The 25,666-nt window shown below is 42.5% G+C and overlaps 1 protein-coding gene across 1 annotated transcript in view; it reads left to right on the top strand.

Annotated features, from left to right (window-relative positions):
* Nucleotides 1-18,106, top strand: part of LOC144799547 (hydroperoxide isomerase ALOXE3-like) — a 220,495-nt gene extending 202,389 nt beyond the window's left edge. The window contains exons 11-14 of the mRNA XM_078670914.1: nucleotides 584-705; nucleotides 2,644-2,744; nucleotides 3,557-3,727; nucleotides 17,036-18,106. Of these exons, the coding sequence (XP_078527040.1) occupies nucleotides 584-705; nucleotides 2,644-2,744; nucleotides 3,557-3,727; nucleotides 17,036-17,215 (574 nt within the window). The 3' untranslated portion in view covers nucleotides 17,216-18,106. The remainder of the gene's footprint in view (nucleotides 1-583; nucleotides 706-2,643; nucleotides 2,745-3,556; nucleotides 3,728-17,035) is intronic.
* Nucleotides 18,107-25,666: the final 7,560 nt, after the last annotated feature.

Here is a 25,666-nt window from a genome sequence, read left to right as displayed (position 1 = left end):
TTCTTCCAAGAAATGGGTGGTTGTAAGATTCGTCTGTCCAATTCAACACATGATGCACTTGTGTTATGTTCAAAACAATATAGTGTGCAGAGAACATGAGCAGAGATGACTCATAACATGAAATTGTCACTCTCTTGAGATGATCTTGTTATGCTAGGCTCCACTGGATACAGTGGAAGCCCTTAGTAAAGCATCTGTGTGACCTATCCCAGAAGGAAATGAGACATCTGAACCTGTATAGAGCTGTGGCCCCAAACCCTGCCTCAGCTCCTTTCCATTAGGGAGGAGGGCACCTCGCCATCCTGAGGAGCAAGACAGCAGAACATATTCCAGAGTAGATTCACTGGCAATGGGGGAATTGGCTCCCCAGGCCTTTGAGGTAAATCTTGTTAGTAAGTATAAAGGACCCCTTTGCATGTAGAAGATCCATGTTAAACTAGTGGTTAACACATGCAGAATAAATGTTACATGAGTGATGCCTGCTTTTTCTGCAGTAAGAGGTACAGCTTCATCTTCCTTGGCCTCGAAGTGTCAAATGTGGTGTTTAACCAATTAACGCTAATCCATTTTCTGTTGCTCTTAGTTATGTGTCTGGCATTGTTGACTTCTACTATAAAAGTGAAGAGAGCATCCAGAAGGACGAAGAGCTTCAAGCCTGGGTGTGGGAGATCTTCAAAGAAGGCTTCCTGAAGAGTAAATCCTCAGGTACTTTTATACGGTTCTTTCTGATCTAGTATGACTGTGTATTTAGAAAAACAAAATGTCATAATACAGAGATTGAGTTTTACTATATAATCAGTAAATGTTGGTCTGTTTGGCTAGCTTACAGTACTGAATCTGAGCTCCTAAACCCACAGAGTTATAAATGTTGTCGGTAACCTAGAACATGACTCTCAGATTCCCAAAGAAATAGTAGAAACAGGTCTAACTCTTTTGTTTGTCACTCATGCAAGCCTAAAGTGTCACAAAAAAACCTACAGTATTGCAATGTCAAACGTTTATTGAAGAGCTCTATTCTTTGTAAGCAAAACATGAACCGCAATTATAATAACGATGAAACACATCATTGCAATAGGCATGATTAGAATCGTGAAAAACAGAAACAATTCAACCATGTTAATTGTTCATAATGTTACTAACATTACTCTTATTATGAATATCTCTATGCTAAAGAGATCATATATGGAGAATCCATTCCCCAGTCCTATTGGAATGACCCAACCATATACATTGGTACTGTCAGGAAGCTGGCCTTAGTGCATTAAGGAATGCACTCTGTCTAGAGTGTGCAAGCCTTTTTCTTCCATGGCTATATTCCTGCTCAGGATGAAGGTCGGGGACGGCTGGACTGCATGTCAGGCATAGGTCACAGCAACGTTCCATGATGAGTCTGACAGGAAGTTAACCTCTCACCACCTTCAGCATGGACACTATTTTAATTAGATAATAGCAGAAGAGTTTTCGCCTATTAGCACAGAAAAAAATAAAAACAATACGTCATATTCTGAATTGTAGAACACAGAAACTAAATGTGCAGACTACCAAGCACAATGTTTATAAAAAAACGTAACATGTGTATGTGTAAAGTGCACATTTCCCCAGAAGGGTACCTTAGTGCTGAATAACACATGTCTATCTGAAATAAATGAGAGCATAGGGCATTTTCGCCATAGGGAAAAGCATGTACAGCCAACCACTGGAAAACGATGCTAATTTAAGATGAATAACCAAAATGGAGACTAAATGTAAGCTACAATACATTACAATTGGCTGATCTTGTTGGCAAGAGTTTGTTACTCGTCCTCCCTATGCAAATTCCTCTCACTGATTGTAGCTTGACCCGGAATTCACAGGACATTGAGCCTGATTGATGAATCTAGGAGATGTAGGAACTTTCGTGCATGAAGTGTCAGCTGAAGTTCAGCAACAAAAGGTTCCTAACTCTGTTTAGAACATTAGAATGTTGAGAGCTCCATTGACGATAATAAAGTGGCTCAGGGCTTATAATGAGCGGTTTAAGCCTTCTGCTTCAACATTCCAATGATTTCAATGATTGGCTTTCTATTTCTCCCTTTTTAATTTAGAACATTATTCCCTTAGTGGGTGGAATGTTCTAATAGCTTTATTGCCCTTCTACCTCGGGCTATACCAGTTTTTAAAGGCTCTCTCCCACATACTCTGAACCTTTAACATATTTTATAATTTTTTTAATGCTCTGTCCCGCATGTTCTGAGTCTTTAACCACTCAGTAGTAGGGTAGAAGGTTATATTTAAATATAGGATGCATTTGGACCATTTCAGTGTATACTGCATTTTTTAAAACAAATTAAAATTAAAAAAATTGTTTTGGAACTCAAACTTATCTATAATTCTCTACTGTTTTTCAATGCACTAGAACTTGTAAGACACTTCCTTCCAACAGTGCCAGAAATGCCACTGGATTGTAGCACACTATTGTGAATCTGTTTAAATGTTGAGAAAATTAAATACCCCACAGGCATACCATTTCATGCACACAACTACAAATGACTATGATCCTTCTGAGCAGTCTCTGAAGATACACACCTGTGGCCAATAGGGCACAGGATTTGACACAGCTAAACCTCTTAAGAGTGAACGTACATTTTTCTTGTATTCTTTCAGGAGTTCCGTCCAAGCTACAGACCCGAGCAGAACTGATCAAGTATCTGACTATGGTGATTTTCACAAGTTCCACTCAGCATGCTGCTGTCAACAGTGGGCAGGTAATTGTGAATATGCTTCTAGTACTGTAGGTGGTGGGGGAAATTGATCAAGTGAATGTAAGAGTCTAGAAAACCCATCTGTGCTATCCACATCTAAAAAAACATAAATGTTCCTTAGAAAAAGCAAAGCCAGGGTATCAGTACTCTGCTGTTTTAAGATTAGGTTTGCGCTATTTAAACAATACGTACATACCCCATTATAAGAGGATCAGTAGGTCACATTGTACGTTTTTGAACCTAGCAATTGACCTAAGGAGGTCCAGAGATTCACTAGAGGGCATTGCTCTTGGTAAATAGGTTAAATGTATCCTATTCATACATATCTTCACTAATGTGCCTGATGCACCCTTCAATAGTTCTGAATGGAGACAAGAGGGGCAGCATTAACACATGGTGGGCTATCATTTTTCTAAGTTAATGCCAATAACCAAGCCTTTCTTTGAGAGATAGCATAGTACCTGCTGAGAAAAAGAAGTCTCAAGTGGGCTATTTATCTCTTGTATCATTTTGGAAATACCCTTTGGTCTGTGGTTATTGACAATATCCCTTGATTTGTGATGATTCCTTGTTCCAACCTTTTCTCCAATGGTGATTTAATACCTAACAAACAAGGTTTTCCTGCCAGATACTTGTATCTGTGTAACAATGACATTATTTGATGTAGCATATCTTGGCTTTTCAAGTTAATTGTTTTTTTCCTGTAAAGCACTCTGACAACCTTGGATCGGTCAGTGCGAAATAAGACTACTTAATAAAAATGATTACAACTTTCACCTGTTCCTTTTTCTTCCCTTTGTCTTTGGCCACTATAGTTTGATTTCCTCTCCTGGATGCCGAACAGTCCCAGCACAATGCGCCAACCTCCTCCCAAAACCAAAGGCACAGCAACACTGGAAAGTGTCATGGACGTCCTACCCGATGTGGGCACTACCGCCTCTGGAATGGTAACTGTAAAGCTCCTGAGTAACGAGCCTGGGGACACGGTAAGCATCCTCTCATCTCCTTATATAGAAGAGTGCCAATGGTGTGGGTAAACAGCACCTCCATGCAACTTCTCTACTCGGGAAAAAGCGGCATGGCATTCTGTCCAGACTGTCTTACATAATGTGAATTGTGGTACATAGATAATAAGGTATGATGGAATGAATATGGCAGAGAGGTGATTGAAGCTTTGATCAAATAAGCTGTTTTTGTGATGCAGGGACTGCATCACACCAACAGAGAGAAAACAACAATTCAGTTATATTCAGGGGCGTAACTTAATGAGATTCTATGGATGTGAATCTCAAATTTCCTAACTGAAAATGAAGGGTGGAGGGGTGAAATGACCAAGGTTCAGGATGGACTGTTTCCACAAGGAACAGGGTGGCCTCTATTTACAGTGACAGAGTGGGCGAAAAACGATGGGTTCGGATGCTAACCTGAGGGTTTGCCACTAGTTAGACTATTTGAAAGCATTCATTACATCACATTTTGGGTGTTTGCCAGCAGTATGTCTGGAAACCCGAGACTAGCAGAGGTTTCTAAGCCTATCACTGCCAATGTTATGAATTCCCCAAAATTGTAAATTTGCACCCTTTCAAGGAGCACTTCTATGGGTTCACTTTTTCTGCAAACCATCCACTATATATCTAAGTTTGTGCTTAACAAAATTAACAAGGTAAAAGCTTTGTGGCATAGCAGACCTCACTCAGTGCCCCCAGATCCAACTACAAAGCCAAGAATGCATTTGGGTGGTTTCACACCCAAACTACTCGCCCCCGAAAAACTCACACCCAAACACCACCCTAACCCATGAAGCTACTCTCCGTCTGTTCCATCTAGGCCTGGTAGTTCTCTCTGGAAACTCATGACTATGTTACTCACACAAAATATAGGGTAGAAAGGTGAAACTGAGCACAAACTGTGGCAGGGAGGGGCACATAAGGTGTTTGGACGAAAATCCCCACTCACCCGAAGGTCCCCGGTGGAGCATAACTCGTTTTCATTAGAGGAATCTACATGGTGAAAGACTCTGTAGATGGTAGATTCAGACTATACACGTTGTTCTTAGGGCCACCTGACCTACCACACTGATTGTTACTGCGATGTATGGTTGGTCAAGATTAGAGACCTGAGTATTATTCTTCTTCCTTTTTATTCACATATTTTTTACACACAGTGACTGAAGATTCTGGTCCTGATGAATGCCCTGAACTCAGATGTCATCTAGGGCAGGAACATGTTGACCTGATCACAGGGCATACATCCATAACCCTGTCTCACATTGCTTTTATTCTCTATCCCGTAGGACGTATTAATAAAGTTGTTATACCTACGGAGATAGTTTTAACATACACTATTTTTGTTTTTGCACTCTGCCCCTCAATTTCACCCGTGAAGTATTGCAATCTCGCTTGCTTTATTGAGAATACACTCCTGCTCCTTCCCCGCGGGGAATTTGTAGCCCACACTGGGTACCTTGTGGTCCTGGTGTGCTGGAGGAACCTTATGATGAAGCATGTCATCCTCGGGTGAGTGAGGGTTTTCGTCCAAACACCTTGTGTGCCCCTCCCTGCCACAGTTTGTGCCCAGTTTCACCTTGCTACCCTATATTTTGTGTGAGAAACATTTGCCTGGAAGTTATATGGGATAGATTTTTCTATTTTGTAGCATATACTTCCTTTTTACTCCCCCCCCCCTGTGTGAGAGTTAACTCATGACTATGACTATGGTCATGTACAACACAACAGCCCGGAGTTACTTCTGTATTATCACTTCTACACTCTTTATTTCTCTGCTACAAGAAGCCTTGATCGTAGAATTGCCAAATTGGTGCATGTAGATAGGCCTCCATGTTTCCAGTCCTCACCTTTTACAAATGTTGACCCCATGCACTAAGACTGAGTGGCAAATAGAGTTGGGCGTACTGGCAAATTTATAGGGTAAGCCGAACCAGCGTGGTATCTGACTTGTCTCCAAGAGCCCATGCATGAGCCTAACCATAAAAACATTTGATATGTATACTGTGCAACCAACGTAATGCAAAAATATGATAGTCTCTTCAAAAATGTTTAAAAAAAACATTTCTTTACCATGCAGAAGCGTTTCACATTAGTATATAAGATTATAGGTCTACATATACAGACATGTTTTAAAAAGTGATAGTTTTTAAATATGAACTAAGAAAAAATTATGCCCCCCACCCCCCAAAGACAATGCCATTAGTGAAATAAGAGGCAAGCCAGTGGTCATGTAAACTTTACACGTGGCCAGAAATCCTATTGTTGATGACGGCAACAATGTGGATACACAGGCACACAATGAAAACAAACGACACAGACATAGCAGACCCGCCTCAGGGCCTCCAGATGCAACTACTAAACCACAAATACATTTATTTATGGGGTGTTACCCACCATACAACATCCACATGCTCACAGAGGTCGGCCCAATTACAATTTTGGCACAGTGTGCTTCATCAATTGTTCTTTTTTTACAGACTTCTGAGGTATCATTTCAAAGTGATTTTGGAAACCATGAACGTGGGGCATTCTATGGGAGCAGTGAGTTCCAGTGATGGGGACTACAAGGGGGCAATCGAAAACTAGATGCTGTACACTGTGTGTTGGGTGTAACCCAGTGGTGTAATGCAAAGTGATGGGCCACCCAGAAGAATGTGTTGAGAGGCCCCTTAGCCTCCCACATCTCACAGATATTCATTGGTTTTCAGCTGAATGGGGCCCCCTGTGGAGCTAAGGGCCTCCTGAATGGTTGAGACACCCCAAAGAGCAGGGGCTGCAGAGGCCTCTGTCATGCCCCTGGTGTAACGAGCAAGCTCTGATCGTAAATTTCTGGAAGGAGCGCAGTCAGGCAGTATAATAGAAAGGCAGTCGGTAGAGGTACTGTGGCTGTTTATATATTATTACCAATTATTTGCAGAAGGTCGTATTTTCAGCATGGAGCCACCTAGCTTTGTGCAGAAGAGAGTGACTGGTGTGTGCCCTGGCAGGGTAAAGTTTTGCGGGCAAACTTCAGAATCTTGTGTAGTCAGGGGAAGGAATTTTTTGATAAACCTTTGAAAATACTGCTGTGGTAATCTATTTTACTTACTGTAGTGTTTTCTAGTAATAAATAATCTGGTAATGCAGAGTAGATTTCCAGTGTGATTTATTCGCCTCATCCAGCACAGCCACAGGTCATAACTGACTTAGAATCTTATCGCACTTACATTCTTAGAGTACAGAACACTCATGTACCAGCAGAATCAAGAGGAGAGAATACAGAACCTTAAAGGGAAAATACATATCAAGCCAACATTACACATCTCCCTTCTTTACAAAAGCTTAAGAACAAAACTTTTTGAATAAAAAATCGCAAAATTAAACATGAGTAAGAACGATACCTTGTTTATATATAAACTAAAACATGAGGAAAAACAATATGCATTGCTTACACGTAATCCTTCATATACATTGGAGCACTGCGTAATCTCTGACTTCTCACGCGATTATTGGCAGAGAAGTTAGAACAGGACTGAGAAGGATTAATAGTACCTAAAAAATTAGAGTCAGAATCACAGTCAGTTTGTGTGATGTTTTTGGACATAACAACCACAACACGACTTTTGTTCCAAATCCTTCCATCTTGTGTTTTGATTGCATTACCAAAAACTTTAATGACTGGTCTGACATTAGTGTACTTTGACCAAGACCTTCTCCCCACAGGTGCCTTTATTTTTACAAGATCACCCACCTTTACTTCTTGAAACTTAACAGATTTAATTTTGTCAAAGTAAGTTTTCCTACACATTTGTTTTTCTATCTCTCTCTCTCTCCAAGCACCAACATGATTATCAACGAACCCCTTTTTCAAATTCATCCATCCTGGACACCACATTGTGTTTGGAACTCTTCCCTTGAATAGTTCGAAAGGGGATTTCCCAGTGGTCAAGTGAGGAGAGCAACGGTATGCATCAATTCTCTCTTTTAATGCTTCCTTCCAATTTAATCCACTTGCTCTAGCTAACTGAATACATTCCTTTATTGTACGGTTGACCCTCTCAACAGCACCATTCGTTTCAGGATGATACAACGATGAACGTTTATGTATTATACCACATTTGCTAAGATAATCATCAAAGGTGGTTGAGCAAAATTGCGGACCATTATCCGATAAGATGCTATTTGGAAAGCTCTCTCTCATAAATATATCAGATAAAAATTTTATGATTGAATTTGAGGTTATGTCATTTACAGCACATACCTCTATCCAACGTGAATATAAATCCATTAAAACAATAAGATAAGGTGTATCAGATACTCCTGTGAGAGGACCCAAAATGTCAATAGCTAACTCATCCCAGGGATGATCGGGTAAATCTCTGCAAACCATTGGCATTTGTCTGACCTTTAAAATGTTGTCGCTTGCACAACACTCAACACAATCTCTGACCATGCGTTCTATTTCTAAATCCATTCCAGGCCACCAAAATTGGGTACGTATCATTTCTTTGGTTTTTACTATGCCTAAATGACCAGAGTGAGCATGTAATAGTAACTTTTTCCTCAAAGAAGAAGGAGGCACCAGCCTTAAACCACGAGTTAACATGCCATCAGAAATGGATAACTCTTGCGAGACCAGAGACCATGGCTTGTCCAGACGTTTATTATCCTTCAACAAAACTATTACTCTACACAACTCCTCATCTTTTGATAACTCTCCTTTCCACTCCTCTTTTCCTATAACTCCCTCCGTAACCTCACAAACATTGAGGTATTCATCTTCATCTATCTGTTCTTCATCACAACATATATTTTCTCCTTTCACCAACCTTGAAAAACAGTCAGCAGCCTTGTTTGACACACCAGGTAAGTATTGTACTTCAAAATCAAACTCTTGTAAAGATATTATCCACCTCCTGATCCTTGAAGAGATGGAATCTAAACCCTTTTTGCAAAAAACTTCTTTTAACGGTTTGTGATCAGATTTGACAATAAATTTAGTTCCCCAAATCAAATTCTTAAATTTCTTGAGTGCCCAAAATATTGCTAAAGATTCCTTTTCAATAACGGAATAGTTTAGTTCTGGACCACGAAGACACCTAGATGCACAGGCAATTAGAGAATCATGACCATTTTTGTTTTGAACCAACACTGCCCCTAACCCTTTATCACTTGCATCTGTGAATACATAAGTAGGTAAACCTGGGACAAATGCTTGTAAACTTGGAGCTTTTTTTAATTCTTCTTTTATGCCCTCAAATTCTCTTTTACACTCACCTGACCAGTCAAACATAATACTTTTACCAGTGAGCCTCCTCATGTTCTTTGTCTTATCCGCAAAGTGTACTATAAATTTCCCATAAAATTCTACCATACCAAGAAACGATAGTAATTCATCCCTACTGACAGGTTCAGCCATGTTTTCAATAGAAGTAACTAAGTCTAACTTCGGAAAAACTCCTTCACTCCTGATACAGTGACCAAGATAGTTCACTTCTTGTAATCCAAACTTGCATTTCTCTTTTTTAAGAGTCAAACCAGAGTCAGACAACCTTTTTAATACATCACACACCCGCTCATTGTGTTCTTTCATGTTTGACCCAAATATCAAAAGATCATCTTGGTAACATTTTACCCCTTGAAGTCCTCTGAGTATATGAGTCATGATTCTTTGAAATACAGAGGCTGCCGATATTAATCCAAAAGGCATTCTTTTGAATTTAAAAGTACCCATGGGTGTTATAAATGCAGTTAAATCTTGACAAGAAGTATCTAATTCCACCTGGTGGTAGGCGGATGCCAGATCTAGAGTGGTAAAGTACCTTGCACCCTCTAACGTGCCTACAATCTCATCTATATTAGGTAGTGGGAATCTGTCTACTACCACCTCCTTATTTAAAGCTCTTAAGTCAATACATAAACGAATATCTCCAGTTGGCTTCTTCGCTACTACAATAGGCGCCAACCATTCTGTTGCCTCTACTGGTTCAATTATATTATTTGTAACTAATTTTTCAATTTCTTTTTGCACTTTTATCTGCTCAGCCAGTGGAATCCTTCTTACCCTTGCAACTATTGGAATCGCATTTCTTTTAAGTTTTATGCAATGTTTGTAATTCTTTAAACATCCCAATTCCTCTTTAAATACTGTCGGAAATTTTTCAGCAAACATATCAGACAGGTTTTCTACCTCTAGTATTTGTACCTGAGGTGAGGCATTTGGATTAAGTGTAACACCTAGATCACGTTGATCCCTCCAGCTAATTAATGCATCCCCAACATTGGTAACATAAATTTTACCAGGAATAATTCTGCAACCTAATTCCATTGTGGCCATAAAATATCCCAAAATCTTAATTGGTTTGTTGCCATAACCCAATGGTAATATATCACTTTTGAATAATTTTACATTTTTACCAAAAGTTTTAAGTAGTAAGTTTTCATCTATCATAGTGATTTGGGAACATGAATCAAATTTAAACTCAATCATAGCATTATCCACTTTAACTACATGTGTGGGATGTTCTAATGGGCCACTATTAATCTGAAAAGTGACTGTTTTCACTTGAGGTTGAGACCATCTCTTATTAGTATTATCCCTTTTTCCTCCTTTTGTTCTACAATATTTTGCAAAATGACCTCTTCTTCCACAGTCATTACAAATTGATTTCAAAGCAGGACAGCTAGGTGAATTAGCTAAATGGCCACTGCTGCCACATCTGAAACAAGAAAATTTGTTAGACATGTTATAATTCGAATTATATCTACTCATTCCATTGTCATTCTTTCCAGTGTCCACCTTATCTTCTTTTTTGACTTGACAAACTACCTCCTCAACCTTCGTTTCACTTTTCTTCTCTGGTTCCACCAATTTCTCTTTTTCTCCTTTTAGCTCATCTACACATTTCGTCATGTGTTCTACTTGCTTTGCTATTACTAGTACTTCTTCCAAAGGTGGTTCATCTTTTAACCATAGTTCCTTTCGAATACTGTCATGAGCACATTTCAATACGAATTGATCCCTTATTCTTTCTTCCAACGTTTGTCCAAATTTACATGAAGAGGCTAATTTTCTTAAGGCAGATACATAGTCTTCAACTGACTCATCTCTTTTTTGACCTCTCAGACCAAAATGGTATCTTTCCATTATTGTGCTCAATCTTGGAAGATAATGACGATCTAACTGTTCTATGGCAACTTCATATTCATTTAAGTTCCTTTGTTCGGAAGCTGTAAGTTCTGGTAAATGCTCTAGTACTTCTTGGCCCTCTCCACCTAAACAGTGCAGCAATAATGAGTGTTTTCTCTCTGCACTTAGGTTGGTTCCACATACTCTAGCATAATTTGCAAATATTTTTTTCCATTTTTGCCATTTTACATTTGGTTCTCCAGGACTTATCAAAAAAAACGCAGGTTGAGTCACGTTTTGCATATTCTTCTTCTTTTTTTTTTTTTTTTTTTTTTTTTATACTACTGAATCTTCAATAAATATTGTTTAATATTTATGACTTCTCCGTTTCAATAAATTGATATATTTTCTTTGTTCTTAACTAAATATGGTTTAATATTTATAACTTCTCTGCTTCCACTCTGCTTGTGTTTATTATGTAGCAATGAAAACAAAATCAAAAAAACTAATGTTCTTTTCTTTTGTAAAAATAAGCGTTCATGTAATCCCTTCTTCTATTTTCCTGAACAAAGATTAATTCCTCTCATGGAATCGGAGCGTTCAAACAATGGTCGTTCTACCCATTTCAAGATCCATTGTTCCTCCGTCACTGAAGCGCATGTGTGCGCGGCGTCACTGACACGCAGAAGACTCCTCTTGAAACGCACCGCGTCACGCTCTATCACGTGATCTGCGCAAGCAATACTGAGTTGAAGCGCGAGCAGCGCGAGCCTCCTTTAACTCAGCGCGAGTCTTTAACTGTTATTTTAACGCGGTATGCGTTAATTTCCCATTCTTTTTTTTTTTTTTTAAGACCCCTCTCTACTATATTATCCTCCCGCTGTGCTCCTCACCGCATTACTTTGTCGAGGCACGTCGCTTGTCGTGTACAAACCGCCGCTGGGAAGACGTCGCTTCCTTTTGAAGATAAACAGCCGCTGGGGAGGAAAGCTGATACGGGGAAGACTGCGTGTTGAGGCTTTACAGAGGTAGGATCGTCGCCAATATTAATGTAGTGTTTTCTAGTAATAAATAATCTGGTAATGCAGAGTAGATTTCCAGTGTGATTTATTCGCCTCATCCAGCACAGCCACAGGTCATAACTGACTTAGAATCTTATCGCACTTACATTCTTAGAGTACAGAACACTCATGTACCAGCAGAATCAAGAGGAGAGAATACAGAACCTTAAAGGGAAAATACATATCAGACCCTCCAGCTTATCGCGATTTCGCGATTCACGAAAAAATCGCGAAATTAGCTCACCAGCGCGATGGCCGCGATATCTACTATTATTGCCGCGATATTTACAAAAAAAGTGTCGGCAAAACAAACAATGCTGTTTCATTGGTTGTGGGTGCACACGTCACTACGTGCCGCCGTCCAATACCTGCTTCCTTCTGGTATTGTACACGCGCGAAGTAAGGCTTTTTATGCATCAACCTGTTCTGCATTTGGTTGGGTGATATTATCTAAACGCTGATTGTTCTCATGGTAAACTACTTACAATCTGAAAACCGGAATCGAGACAGGCTTCACAGGCTTTTTTTGAAAATTAAAATATGCTGGGTCACTGCAAGTACTGCTCTCAAATACAGTGTTGTTTTAGAAGGAGCAGACATAAGCAGCGCCGTGTTAAGGAAACGTTCGCTCGGCAAAAAAAGAAGGGACTGCATGGTTTAATTACTATTACAATAGCGACCCCTGGTGGAAAAGAAATGGTTACCTCTTATCTGTTATTCAGAAGAGAGCGCGATGATTGAATTGTTGGAGCCAGCTCAGCAGCAGAGTCCTCGCCTTTCATGCATGAGGCTGAGACAAGTTCGAGTATGCAAGACGTCCAAGCATGTCAGTCTGACCCTGGTGTCTCCTGTGCATTACACGCTTGCTAGATCATTTAATGGATCAAGTGCTCGATTTCTGAATTGTGCTTCCACCGGACCTTTTACATGTTTTGTTTACTTGCTGCAGGGCATAAGTCCTAAAAAATAGAAGTGGGGTACCAACCCAGTTGGGCAGTATGCAAGTGACATGACGTGTGGCATCATACAGTCCATGACTTCACAGGAAGTAATATCATAAATGACATCAGATCTTCAGACCTCACACGTTTTGAGCAGGTCTATCAAAAGTCATGATAAAATAGGGCAGAGGATTATTATGCCTTCTGCAAGGTATGTGAATCAGGTTTCCAAGGCACTAGGATAGTGTCATTCCATTTCTGGTACTTGGCTTCCGTTTCAAGATATTCTTAAAGTTTCTAATTGCTCAAATGGGGGTAATTTCTGATATTTATCTGTTTCCCTAGACTTCATTGCTTGATTTTGTTCAGGAGAAAGTGTCGCTCATAGTCGTTGAATGTCACTCATAATTACACTGAATTTATGAAAATGTCACATATAAGCAATCTGAACTGCTGGGGATATTTTAAGGCCCCTTTTAGTCCATTGGGTTTCATAAAAGAGGATAGTTTTTAATGAATTTTCTTGCCTTTGCCCACTCACAAAGTGTCACTTAAATTGCCACACTTAATTTGATGCATTACTTTCTAGAAAAGCACTCTAGCAGCAAAGCAGGACTTTCTGTATGGGTCATATTGGTATTGTCAATATATTTTCAATGTTAAAAAGGGTGATAGAAATTACTGTTTTTTAAAACGGACGGGTCCAGGAGGTAGCGGTGCCCCGGCAGGGGTGCATACATGGGTGCTAGAACACCCCAGGAAAAAATAGGGCCCCCTCTCACGAGGTGCAGATTGGAGCTGTGCTTCTGTAGAGCTGCAAACACTTTAAACATGCCTGTTTCACAGTGGAATACCTTGCTAAATCAGTTTACATTGATTTAAGGCTGAAAGGGAATGATTACGAGTAAAATAAATTGCCGCAATAATGTCGCTAAATTTCCACTTTTGTGTCGCTAAATTTTCATTTTTGTGCCGCTAAATTTGGAAATCTATGCCGCAATATCCTGGGGGGTCTGACATATCAAGCCAACATTACACTTACTACTAGTGAAATAATTACTGTCTTGGTGGTGTTAAGACATGGTTGTATTTTACTTATATTTAATAGGTAGTCGCATGCTGCGATGTCGGTAATAACAGATGGGTGATAGGGAACCCCAAGGTTTTTATATAAAGAGGAGAAAGTCAAGATGTCTGAAGGGAAGTGGAGAGAACTCGACAGAGGTGCTGATACAGATGAGGAGGGAAAGTAAAGAACCTCAGATTTGGAGGAGTTAAACATCACAGGAGTGCCACCCAGCACCTGGTCATAGAGAAGCAATCCGCAAAGCATGGGTAGAGGGTGTGAAAGGATAAGATTTGTGTAATCAGTGGGAAGGGGATAATAGATGTCAAAGGAGATGTCAGTCATGGAGCTGGTGTATAGGGCGAATAGCAGTGGCATAGGATTGACCCTTGAAAGATCCTGATTTGTGAAGGGATCAGCTCAGGGGCGTAACACAGGCCCCTGCAGCCCACGCGGTGCGGGGGAGCCCGTAGCTTCAAGGGGCCCCCTTGGCCCTAAACTCTGGCCGGGAGAGCTCCTGATTGAGCCCAGAGGGGGCCCTCCTAAGTACCGTGCAGAGAGGCCCCCTCACTTTTCGTTACGCCAATGGATCAGCTGTGATCTCTTGTAGTCCGTGTCACTGAGGAGGAGTTATCAAATAGATAGGAAAATAGCAACAGCAGAGCAGAAGGAGGTGAGGGATGAGAATAAAGCTGGGTGACATATTGTGCCAAATGTCACTGACAAATCAGGAAGAATGATGATATACAATAGATGATTGTGGTGATCAAAGAAAAATAAATTGTTTACAATGTGAGAGAGGGCAGTATGAGTTGAGTGAAGGGCCTGAACGTGTAAATGAACCAGTACCGGTACATTAACAGCTTAGGAGGATGAAGCCTTCACTCTTCTCTCAAGCTCTTTAGGCCAGATTCACAAATATATGTACACACCTAAATTTCATTAAGAGTTTGAATCCCAACACTGATTCTCAGAATCAGGAATGTGTGAAATCTGCATTGGTAAAGAAATAAATGTCCACCAGTAAGACAAAATGTCCACGTGGGTCTCAATACATTTGATTGATCTGCAAACTTTGGCAGATATACACAAACTCAGCTCATAAGTTTGAGAGTTTTCATCAAACCTGTGCCAGCAGATTCTGCATTTCAAAAAGACCAGGTATTTAGTCAGATGAAGTTTAAATGATAGTACTTAGTCATCTCTTCAACTAATTCCTTGATAATCCTGCTGCTGCTTGTCATCATTCTTTGCTTGGCAATATAGCTGTATAAATTTGGGGTGAAAAGGAGCTAGATGCAAATATTTGGAAAATTTCACACTTAGAGTAATTCATGCATTTAGTTTATGGGCTCCCTTGCTATATACATCCTTTCAGTGGCAGCTGACATGTACCGATGGTGGTGGGGCTGGTGGCACAGGAAAAAGAATAACAAATTAAATAAAATACACTTACCTTCCTGTGCAAGCAAAACATGCTCCTCAATTGGTCTTCGCTCTTCGTGGCAAGCTTCCAGCTCACAAGCCAATCCTGGTTCTGCTCTCATTCTGTTAAGCAGCATGAGAGAAGCGCCAGAGTTGAAGTGAACAACCTCTCTCTGTACTCTTAAGAGCACTGGAAGCCTGTGCTTTCTCTAACCCCGCTGTGTTAAAAAGCTGGGTTAGAAAGGTTTAAAATGCCCATGTCTGGCTGGCCATCACAAGACAGCTGGTCATAGAGATATGCGCATTTTAAAAGTAAGCGCACAGTTCCCTGCTGCCACGCAGCAATAATAGTCCCACTCCATCCTGACGCTCAGGCCGGGACGGGTTGGTTGCTGGGAAATAAAATGGTAATAAATAAACTTTATTACCATTTTATTTTTCAACTCTGGCTGACCTTTACTTTGTGAGGCGACGCTCCTGCGCTAAAATAGAGGAGCCACCCCTACATCCTCTACTCAGCCAAGGCCTTCCATGACTTATCCAGCATGCTTTCCATATTCAGTGCTCTGGGGTGAGGCCTGCAGGAGATATAAAGTGTGGGGTCAAAGATAAAATGGGAGAATTTAGTTTGTCCTATTCCAAAGACTCTTTCTTGTCTCAATTTATGAAACTTCAAAGGCTTAATGCCATACTTACTACAAGGAGGGGGATTTGCATCAATCATCTGTGAGCGAAAAGGACAGGAGATACTGGAAGCGAACATGTCTTTTTCTTTGTTGCAATCAACCCCATGGTTATGAGGAGGTTTCATCTCCATGAGCAAGTGAGGGCGTGGGAGCGGTGGACTCCACTCTGCTCGCAGAGTTTGCAGAGTTTTGCGTGCTTGCCGCTCTGCGGAGCACGCAGAGTTCTGAAAAACATAGCTTCGCTTTTTCCCCGCTCACGCTGAGCAAGTTGGCGAGCGCAAGCAAAGAAAATCCACCTCCAGACGAGATTTCTGAATGTTGGAGGTCGCAGATGGTCGAGCGTCAAGAAAAGAAGCAGCACACTGTTGCACTGCGCATGGTGCTGCTCGTGCTGATTTTTCAGTGTGGGACAAACACCGGGCACTGGAAATCAATGCGAAAAGCTCAGTAGAGTTTTTTTGGTCACTTTGCGTAGTTCCGCGCAGCAGAACTTCGCCCATGCTGTCCTTCATGTTGTGCATTCAGAGAAATTGCCTTGTAGTAATGGTAGGGTTATGGACCCTTAGCTGAGGTTTTTGCCCTCCTCTATTTCGAAATGTTGTCATTTGGACCCAATGAAGTAGGGTATGGCGAGCCTGGATAGTTTTGTTAATAATTCCTTAGTATGCACTGACACTTTTGGAACCAAATGTCTTTTATTGTATTACTTTTATTATTGTACTTTTATGATCTTTACTTTTTTAGCTCAAATAAAATGATGATGATGATAGGGTTATGCCCTCCATGCCAATTGGGCCTTCATAACAAGAACAGTAGCGTGGTCTTTTAGTGTGAAAAACAAATCCTCTGTAAGTTACGTTCTGGAGCAGTAGTACCAATTCCATTGTTTAGGCCACTCAAAATACCTGTAGCACATCACCGGTATTCCTTACTTTTGTTTCTTGTCACCCTGATCTATTTATGAGGCATTAACTTTTTCATTTATTTATGTTTTTTAAAGAGGCCTTTAGGCACATATCCTGATGAGCATTTTACAGAGGAGGAACCCAAACGGTGCATCAAGGCATTCCAGGAACGCCTGTCCCAGATATCTGCAGAAATTGAAAGCAGAAATGAATACCTGCCTCTCAAGTACAACTACCTGAACCCCAAAGTGATTGAGAACAGTGTGTCCATATAACAAACTAAACAACCAGCGAGAACATCCTGCACTTCCATACAAAGCCAAAGAACTATTCAGCAAATTGCATCTTTCTTGACCCACATCCCACCCTTTCCTGGAATCTGGCCAGGCGAGTATCAACAGCACTGGACCTTGTCCAGGGTCACGTTAAAAGACATTTACAGGTGCTAAAAACAAATTGATTATACACAAGGACAAGAAAGAAAGAAATATCTTTTATTTACAGACATCTGTCTTACAATTACCTAGAAAATGAAGAAAACCGAGATGTCCCTGCTGTCTCTCAATAAAGTTTAGACAATACTGATTTGGTGAGAGAAAGTGTTTTATGTACTTGATGCAGACCAACATTTCAATTAACCAAGCAAACATCATGTTGTTAGAATAAAAATGTTTTTGCTCTTTTGATTACGTATTTAATCATGTAAAAAAGTTAGCACTCGCAGCACCATTTTATGTTTAGCCGCCATTTCGAGTCATAATCTAAACTGATACTTGCCTTTCCGAGAAACGATTTTTCATAAGTTTTGTTTCTCCAAGGTTGGGCCTTGCTTAGCTAATGAATAGACTATTCTCATTTCTGCATGCCTTTCTCGCTAGTTAGTGGCCCTCTCCCACTTGTCTGGTGCCACGACCGACTAGAACGGCCTTGGACTTTTGAAACTGTGTGACGATAAGTGTGCTGAGATTATGTTTTTTGTACTCCATTGTTTAAGCAGTACTTTCTTTGAAAATTCCACTATGTGCGTGTTTTTGCCCAGCTATGAAATGTTCTTAATGTGTCTTTATGCTTATCGACTTTAGTCCCTCTGCAGCACTCCTAGAGACTGGGCAGATTGGGATCCACTCCGAGTGTATTTTGAATAAACAGCTATTGATTTGTATTTACTACTGTCTGACTGACTCTTCATTTTGTATGGAAGGCTGAGAGGTGTTCGCGAGTGACCTGGGTGATCCTAATCAGGTCACTTCCTTCAGTGTATTCAAATGTATGGACACTGATGTTCATCTGAGTTTATTAGTAAGCATCTTTAATAAACAAGCTTTGCAAATTAGAGGCATTTTCATAAAATGTGCATTTTTTTCTTAGAACTATGCAGAAATGTGTACTTCTATAATTTTGGCTTTACTGGTGTAGAACACTGATGAAGCTAATGTTATTGGAGTCTGTAATGACTAAGCTTGTGAGAGGCCTAGCCACCTTCCCCACGCCTTCACTGTCTCATTGCTACCACATCTATCCTGTTCCTCTCGGTTTTCCTCTCTCCAGCCTTGCTGCCTCGCTCTTGCATCATCTTCTTCTGCCTTTTGTGTTTTTGGCACGTTCTTAGTGTCACTACTACACACAGCATCACAGAAGGTAGTTGTAGTATTCCACCTCAGCGAGCTGCATGGAATGTCGAGCATGGAACACAGGCTTGTGTGTTCCATGCTCGAGGAGTGGTTGGGGGTAAGAACGGTTGGTGGCGACTCAAGGAAAAGGAGCAGCTGGTGGCTAGCCAGAATACCTATATACGTAAAAAAAAATCGTTACCTTATAATCGTGCAAGGCCTCGTCTTTCTTTACTACATGGATTTTGGCGATGAACTGGCGAGTCACCCACACGAACACACGGAGGTTAATAACATTTAATGTAGCAGCGGATACGGATTGAAGCTGGTTTGGACAGCGGAGACAGTCACCAGAGACGAAAGGCACATAGAAGGAACTGAGCAGAGAAAGGCTTTGTGTTTGCACTTCGTAATAGAGGAAGAGAACTGTGGTGGCGGATGAGCAGACACTGGAACGCACAGTTGATTTTGCGTTCCAGCTACCGAGATCAAAGAAGCACCGTGAGACCCTCACGGGTGAGTAGCACGCTTTAAACCCCCTGATTGATTGATTGAAAGAAGCACGGATTGACGTTGTGATGTCACAAGGATGCCGGAAGCTCACTGACCAACGCTGAGAAGCAGGAATTTTTTCTCCGTCTGTTTATGCATGGCAAATCCTGACAGTTGAGAGAGCGCAAACTGACTTAAATGTATGAGTACATCACACTTATCTGTAGTAAGCACAAATCATGAGGAGAAATGCCATGAGTGCTAATAGTATCTGCAATTATATTCTAAATGTATAGCTAATGTAGAGATTTAAGTAGAAGTGGAACTAATACAGAAATGTGTGACATTATATGATTTTAGTAGATGTGATTATTTCTGAATCCATGTCGTGTAGCTGTTAAAACATAAGATGGTATGCGGTTAAACGCAGAATGTGGTAGGCCTCAGGGCCAGAGCTAAAAGGGAAGGTGGTTCTTTTCACGACACAGATTGTATTAATGTTTTGGTCATTGCATTAAATAGGCCATGATTTATAGAGACGTTTACTAAATAATAGAATAAGAATATTAACATGCTTTAATTAATGAAGAAGTTGAATGCTATAGTCATAATGAGAAATATTGTAGGCCTGAAATGTTTTAGCATTGATTTATACGTACATGTCTGGGCTGAGAAATGTTGCAAGCTTTTTTCTTTTTAGAAGTCTATGAGAGTTGGGTTCTTGGCTGCAGATATCTGTCTGCAAAGGATAAGGGGGGATCCAATTATAAATGAATGAATAGAGGTCTGTTCAGTAGACGGCCTAGACATGGAGGAGGGTTCCGGAATGTTTGAGGGGTATCAGCGGGCCGGAGAAGAGTCTGAGAAGCAAGGTCAACTCTAACGTATGAGGCCCAATACAAAGCATCATGGAAAAAGCCAGAAGCTACACCACGTGAGAGGCGTCTCGCAAGGGGCGTCTTAAATGTTGTTGACTGTTTTGTATTAGGGACAGCACCCCTGGGTGGAGTTAGAGCAGATACCTGAGGACCCTTTAGAGAGCGGATGGGTAGGCAGAGAGGGGTCGTGACTGGAGAACTATAGGTTTTCACCAAGAGACTTAGAGTGGGTGACTTCCCTTGGGGGTCATTCACTGCTGACACCTTTGTTAGGTTGGGATTTGGTTAAGTAGGGATACCATCTAGAGCAGGGTAGGGACAGCCTAACCTTTGCGTTTTCCTCCAACCTAAATGAAGGAGAGATATGCGTCTATGCTGATAGCTTTATTATTCTTAGAACTTGTGTTAGTGATTTCTGTTGCTCGTCTGAGGGCTTTCCGAGAGCACATGTATGTAATTGGACCTGTGTATCTCGTTAATCTCATTCTGAGATGCTTGTATTTGCAGCTTATCATATCTTTACAATAAACTTTTGAAAGCTAGAAGTTGTCTGTGATCTTTGGGAGCAGAGTCCTTTATTGGGTAGACTAACTTGGAAGTAGGTGCACTTTCTTTCCTCACAGACAGGCAACAAAGGTTCAGTCGACCAGATCGAGGTTTGGATCAATAGATATAAGGTATCGATCAAAATCTCGCCCTTTCAGTTGGTAGCTATAGAGGATGGTTGCCTTCTTGAGGACGGTGACCTAGGCCAGGTTAGCTTACCCCAAGGCCCCTAGAGATCGATGATCGAAAGAACAGGCCGCTGGAGAAGATCCGGATGACGTGAGACAGGAAAAGCAGCAGTATCGGTCGAGAGTGAGTATAAAGGGTTATGCGTGTTAGATTGCGGTGTTTTGTATTGTATCTATGTTGTAATGTCTGGCGGAGTTGAATGTCTGTAGAGTGACTGTGGAACAGGTTGTGAGCGCGCGCAACCGGTGGAAATCTTAAGTTCAAGGAGAGCTTAAGTGGTTCGGGTGTATCGGACACCCAGAGTAATTGTCAACTAGTGTGAAGGGGGTCATGAGGTACCATTGATCACCCGAAAAGACCGAGATAGGGGGAACGTAAGAGTGAGTGCGTGAGTAACGGACGCTGGTCGGAAGTTACTGTGTGTGTAAGCAACCTATCAGAGAGACGATAGACATCTCGTCAGTTGTGTTGACAGATAGACTGTGGACGTACAGTCGAGAGAAGTGACCGCTTGGTCGGAAGTAGTCATTTTTCGGTGTATGAATGGGACGCATGCATAACCGGGAGACGAGTTGAGAAAGGAGGGGTGCTGCTGCGAAGCGGAGAAAAGTGACGTCAGGTGGTGTCGCGCAGTGATTGGCCGACCGGAGAAAGACCGCGCTGTGATAGGCCAGCTAGCGAAGACGTCAGACAGGGTCGCGACGTGATTGGCCGACCGGAGAAAGACCGCGCTGCGATAGGCCAAGCTAGCAAAGCCGCGACAAGATTGGTGGATTGTCATCAGGAAGTAAACAGAGTAGCGAGGCTGGATATTTTGCGCATAATTATGAAGTGTTTTAAATGGCTGAAAGCGGTGTTTAAAAAAGAGAAGCGGGGATCGTATGAAGGGGAAGAAGCCCCGCCGGAGGGTACGCCAGCTCGTTATATGGCAGTGAATGTTGGGCTGCATACGATCCTTTGGATATCAGAGTGGAGTAAGATTACTGAAGGAAATGAGGAACTGACGTTCCCGAAGTACGGGACGTTCAGATTAGAGGTGTTACATCGATTAAAATCAGTCATGACCTCAACGAGACCCTTGCCTAGACCGACCCAGTTTGAAGCTCTTGAAGCATGGATTAGGGCAGCGCATGAGAAGAATATGAACAGACGACAGGAAAGGGTGAAACGATCGGTAAGGGCAGTGCAGGATGCCAGGTGGGATGCGGATGCTAAAAGATGGAGAGTGCATAACCTGGAAATAAATAAACTGTACCCAGTGTTAGAGGTGCCCGTAAATAAAAGCCCCATAGAAGAAGATGATGAGAGCGAAACAGAGGACAGCCTGATAAACAGATTATTGACAGACAGGCCACCCCCGTATAATAGAGCAGGGGGAGAGGTCGAGAATAGTGAAGGAGAAAAGGGGGGCAATGCAGGAGAGCATAGACCGCTTCCCAGTTCAGAGTGGGATCCAGAGCCAAAGAAAGAGCTGTCCCAGCCTAGTCAGGTGCAACAGGTAGTCGGGAGGTTTGTGGTACAAAGAGCGCCGGAAACGGAAAGCGCCACATCCTACCCATTGCCAGATGCACTACAGGTACCTGTTACCATAGGTCCTATAATATCGATATATGACCAAGAGAGAGCAAGAGGGGAAGAACGGGTACGGAAGGACAGAGAAAGAGCAGAGAAGGCAAGGAGGAACGATACGATCAATTCCCCAAGTCAGATGCCGATACCCAGAGAGTGGAGCACCCCGATGCACACAGCAGGGGACCCAGGAGGAGATCCTGGGGGCCCTAGATGGCCAATGGATCTGAGGGGATCTGGACGAAAATCCTTTCAAGAGCTAAATGAGTACATGAAGCAGTGGGATGAGGCAGTGAAGGCTCAAAAGAGCATCAATGCTGCGGAAGCTGAAAGAGAAAGTCAGGACAGCAGAGCACGGACTCACTGCGGGGCTGGGGAGAGTAGCCCGGAGTGGGACTGTAGAGGGAGTAGGGGAGTCACCCATTGGGCCCGGAGAGGAGATGGAACAGACCTGGAAAACAGGGGCCCCGGGAGTGAAGGGGTGGCGCGCCCAATACTCAGTGAAGGGGAGAGGAGAGCGCAAGAGTACAGAAACAGCTTTAAGTGTCCACACTGTGTGCCCGGCACCAGAGAACTGAATGGGAGTTGTGAGAGGTCGCACCATAGTCCCTGTGAGGACGGAAATGAGCGTAGCCCAGGGAATATGGGGAACCAGGAAGGATCGTATCAGATACTGAGCGATACTAGGCAAAGAGAGAGTAGAGAGCAGAGGGAGAATAACAGAGAGGTGTGCGGGGAGAGGAGAGAAGAAGAAGAGAGTGGGCAGAGCAAGAGTGGGGGTAACAGGCCCGTGTTCCATCATCTTCCTAGATCGGATGGCCGAGCATGGGACCTGGAGAGATGGGAGCGAGGGAGACCACCCATTAACTCTCCCGAGCCCAAACGTAGAGCTCGAAGTTGGGATGGTAGGGAGACCAGTGAGCCCCCTTCGAAAGACATATTGCGAGCTGAGATAAAAGCCAAGAGACTCGATGTCACCAGTTTAAGGTCAGACCTGGATGACATGGTAGATGGTACCCTGCCTTTGGAAAGAATGGAAATGTATGAACAGGATGAAATACTGTATATGGCAAAGGACATTACTCGAAAAGCGAGAGCAGTCCATGAGAAGTTAGTCGAACTAGCAGGCAAATATATGGTGGACTTGTCAAGAACCAAAGCATTACAGGGTAACCACAGGCTACATTATACAGATCGAGATCTAGATGAGAGGAGAACGATTGGGCTGAAAACACACATAAGGGAACTGATTGCTGGAATAAGGACATGGAGGGCACTAGATAAGTGGGAAGAGAGGTGGTCCAAGAAAGGGACCGGCAGGAGAAGCATGATTGGTATGACACCAGGACAGCAGGGAATAGAAGCTTACCCTTTGCGTGAAGTTGCAAATGGGAACTATGTACATGTCCCTTGGAGTAGGGGAGATTTAGCTGCTTTTACCACCTCTTTCCCCAAATTACGTGAAAGCCCAGTGGAGTGGTACAAGCAAGTGGAGAGATTTGTAAAAATCTCAAAAGTCCTTTGGATAGATCTGAACACGCTGTTTGACATTGTAGTACCAGGCGATCTGTGGACAGCATGCAAGGTTAGCGCTGAGTGGCCCACAACGGAGCCAGAGAGAGATGCCAAGACTAATGGGCCGTCCGAGATTGTGATGGCAAAATTCGAGAGAGTGATGAATTGGCTGAAAGAGAAAGTGCCAATGCAAGACATAGATTGGGTCAGAATAGACCGAACAAGACAGGAACCCAAAGAGACAGTCCACGAGTATTACGAGAGATTGCTGAAGGCGTTTAAACAGTATAGCGGCTTGGATGTAATGGATCCAAAAGACATAGGGCAATTTGTGTCCAAGTTCGTCCTGGGACTGAGACCGGATATTAGTTTAATGATTCAGCAACACTCGATTTGTTGGCAAACTAAACCCCTAGACGAAATACTGAGATATGCTAGGTACTGCTGTGATGAGATAGACTCTAAGGCTAAGAAACTAAAAGAAAAGTTGATGGTGGTACAGATGCAGGCAGCAGGAAAGGGGGGACAACAGCAACAGCAGCAAGGGACAGGTACAGGAGGAAAGAAGCAGTACAGCCAGAACAAGGGCAATGAGGAGAGTTCCACCTTTAGACCCAGAATAGATATAGCTGCCTTGAAGAAAACGACAAGGTGCCACCAGTGTAACGAGGTGGGGCATTGGAAACGCGAGTGCCCCTACAATGTAGAGATAGGAGAGCAAGAGGAAGAGGAGGAAGAGGTCCAGAGAGCGCCTACAAGAGGGGTAACGCCATACCAAGGAAAGGTGCTCAAAAGGGGGGGGGCTCCTCCCCGAGCCCAGTTCCCGCAACCTCCTCGAGTAGGGAGTATGGGTAAGACCTATAGACAAATGCCCCTGTTTGTGGAAGGGGAAGAGTGCTATTATGTGGACCCATTAACCGGACAGAGAGTGGAAAGAGAAGACTGCACCCTCGGGGCAGCCTTGGAGGTAGACCAAAGGGGACCCTATGTGGAAGCAGAAGTAGCAGGGTGCCCTACGACATTTCTGGTGGACACAGGAGCCACTAGATCCACGATCAGATCAGCTGCAGTTCCAGACCTGCCCATGTCTGGAGAGACCATACAGGTGGTAGGGGTCGCAAACAGGAGAATAACCAGCCAATTGACAGAACCGGTACAGGTGAAAATAGGGAAGTACAGCGATGAGCACCAGTTTGTAGTTTGCGATTCAAGTCCTGTGTGTCTGCTAGGGAGAGACCTGTTATGTAAATTGAATTGTACTATATACTGTACACCTCAGGGAGTGGAGGTGTTGACCAATGATGATGATGCAGATTTCAAAGTTGCAAACTCAAGAATATGCGTGGAGCTGTACCCTACTTTAACAGTAGATGAGCTCCCCTGGGACTTGAGAGAGACAGTGGCACCAGAAGTATGGGATTTCACTGGGGAAGAGATTGGATTGGTCAAAGGGGTGGACCCAGTGAAAATTGTAGTGAAACCGCATGCTGAGTTCCCAAGAACACCCCAATATAAATTGACTCCAGAAACGATTGCAGGCATAAAACCTGTGATCGAGTCCATGATTAAACAGGGAATACTGAAAGAAATCGTGGGTAGTCCATGCAACTCCCCGATTATGGGTCTGCAGAAACCAAATGGGAAATTTCGGATAGTGCAGGACCTTCGAAAGATTAATAACATAGTCGTTTCGTGTTGTCCAGTGGTACCGAATCCATCCGTGATACTGTTTCAGATTCCATTCCAAGCTGAGTGGTTCACTGTGATCGATCTTTGTCAGGCCTTCTTTTCGATCCCTTTGGACGAAGAAAGCCATTTTCTTTTCGCATTTAAGCTGGAAAATCGCGTCCTAACATGGTGTCGTATCCCTCAGGGGTATACAGAGAGCCCATCGATCTTTAACCAGCTTTTAAAGAAAAATCTTGAA

The sequence above is a fragment of the Lissotriton helveticus genome, chromosome 12 (genome assembly GCF_964261635.1).
Source record: "Lissotriton helveticus chromosome 12, aLisHel1.1, whole genome shotgun sequence".
Classification (NCBI taxonomy): Eukaryota; Metazoa; Chordata; class Amphibia; order Caudata; family Salamandridae; genus Lissotriton; species Lissotriton helveticus.
This window is presented reverse-complemented; position numbering and strand designations above follow the sequence as displayed.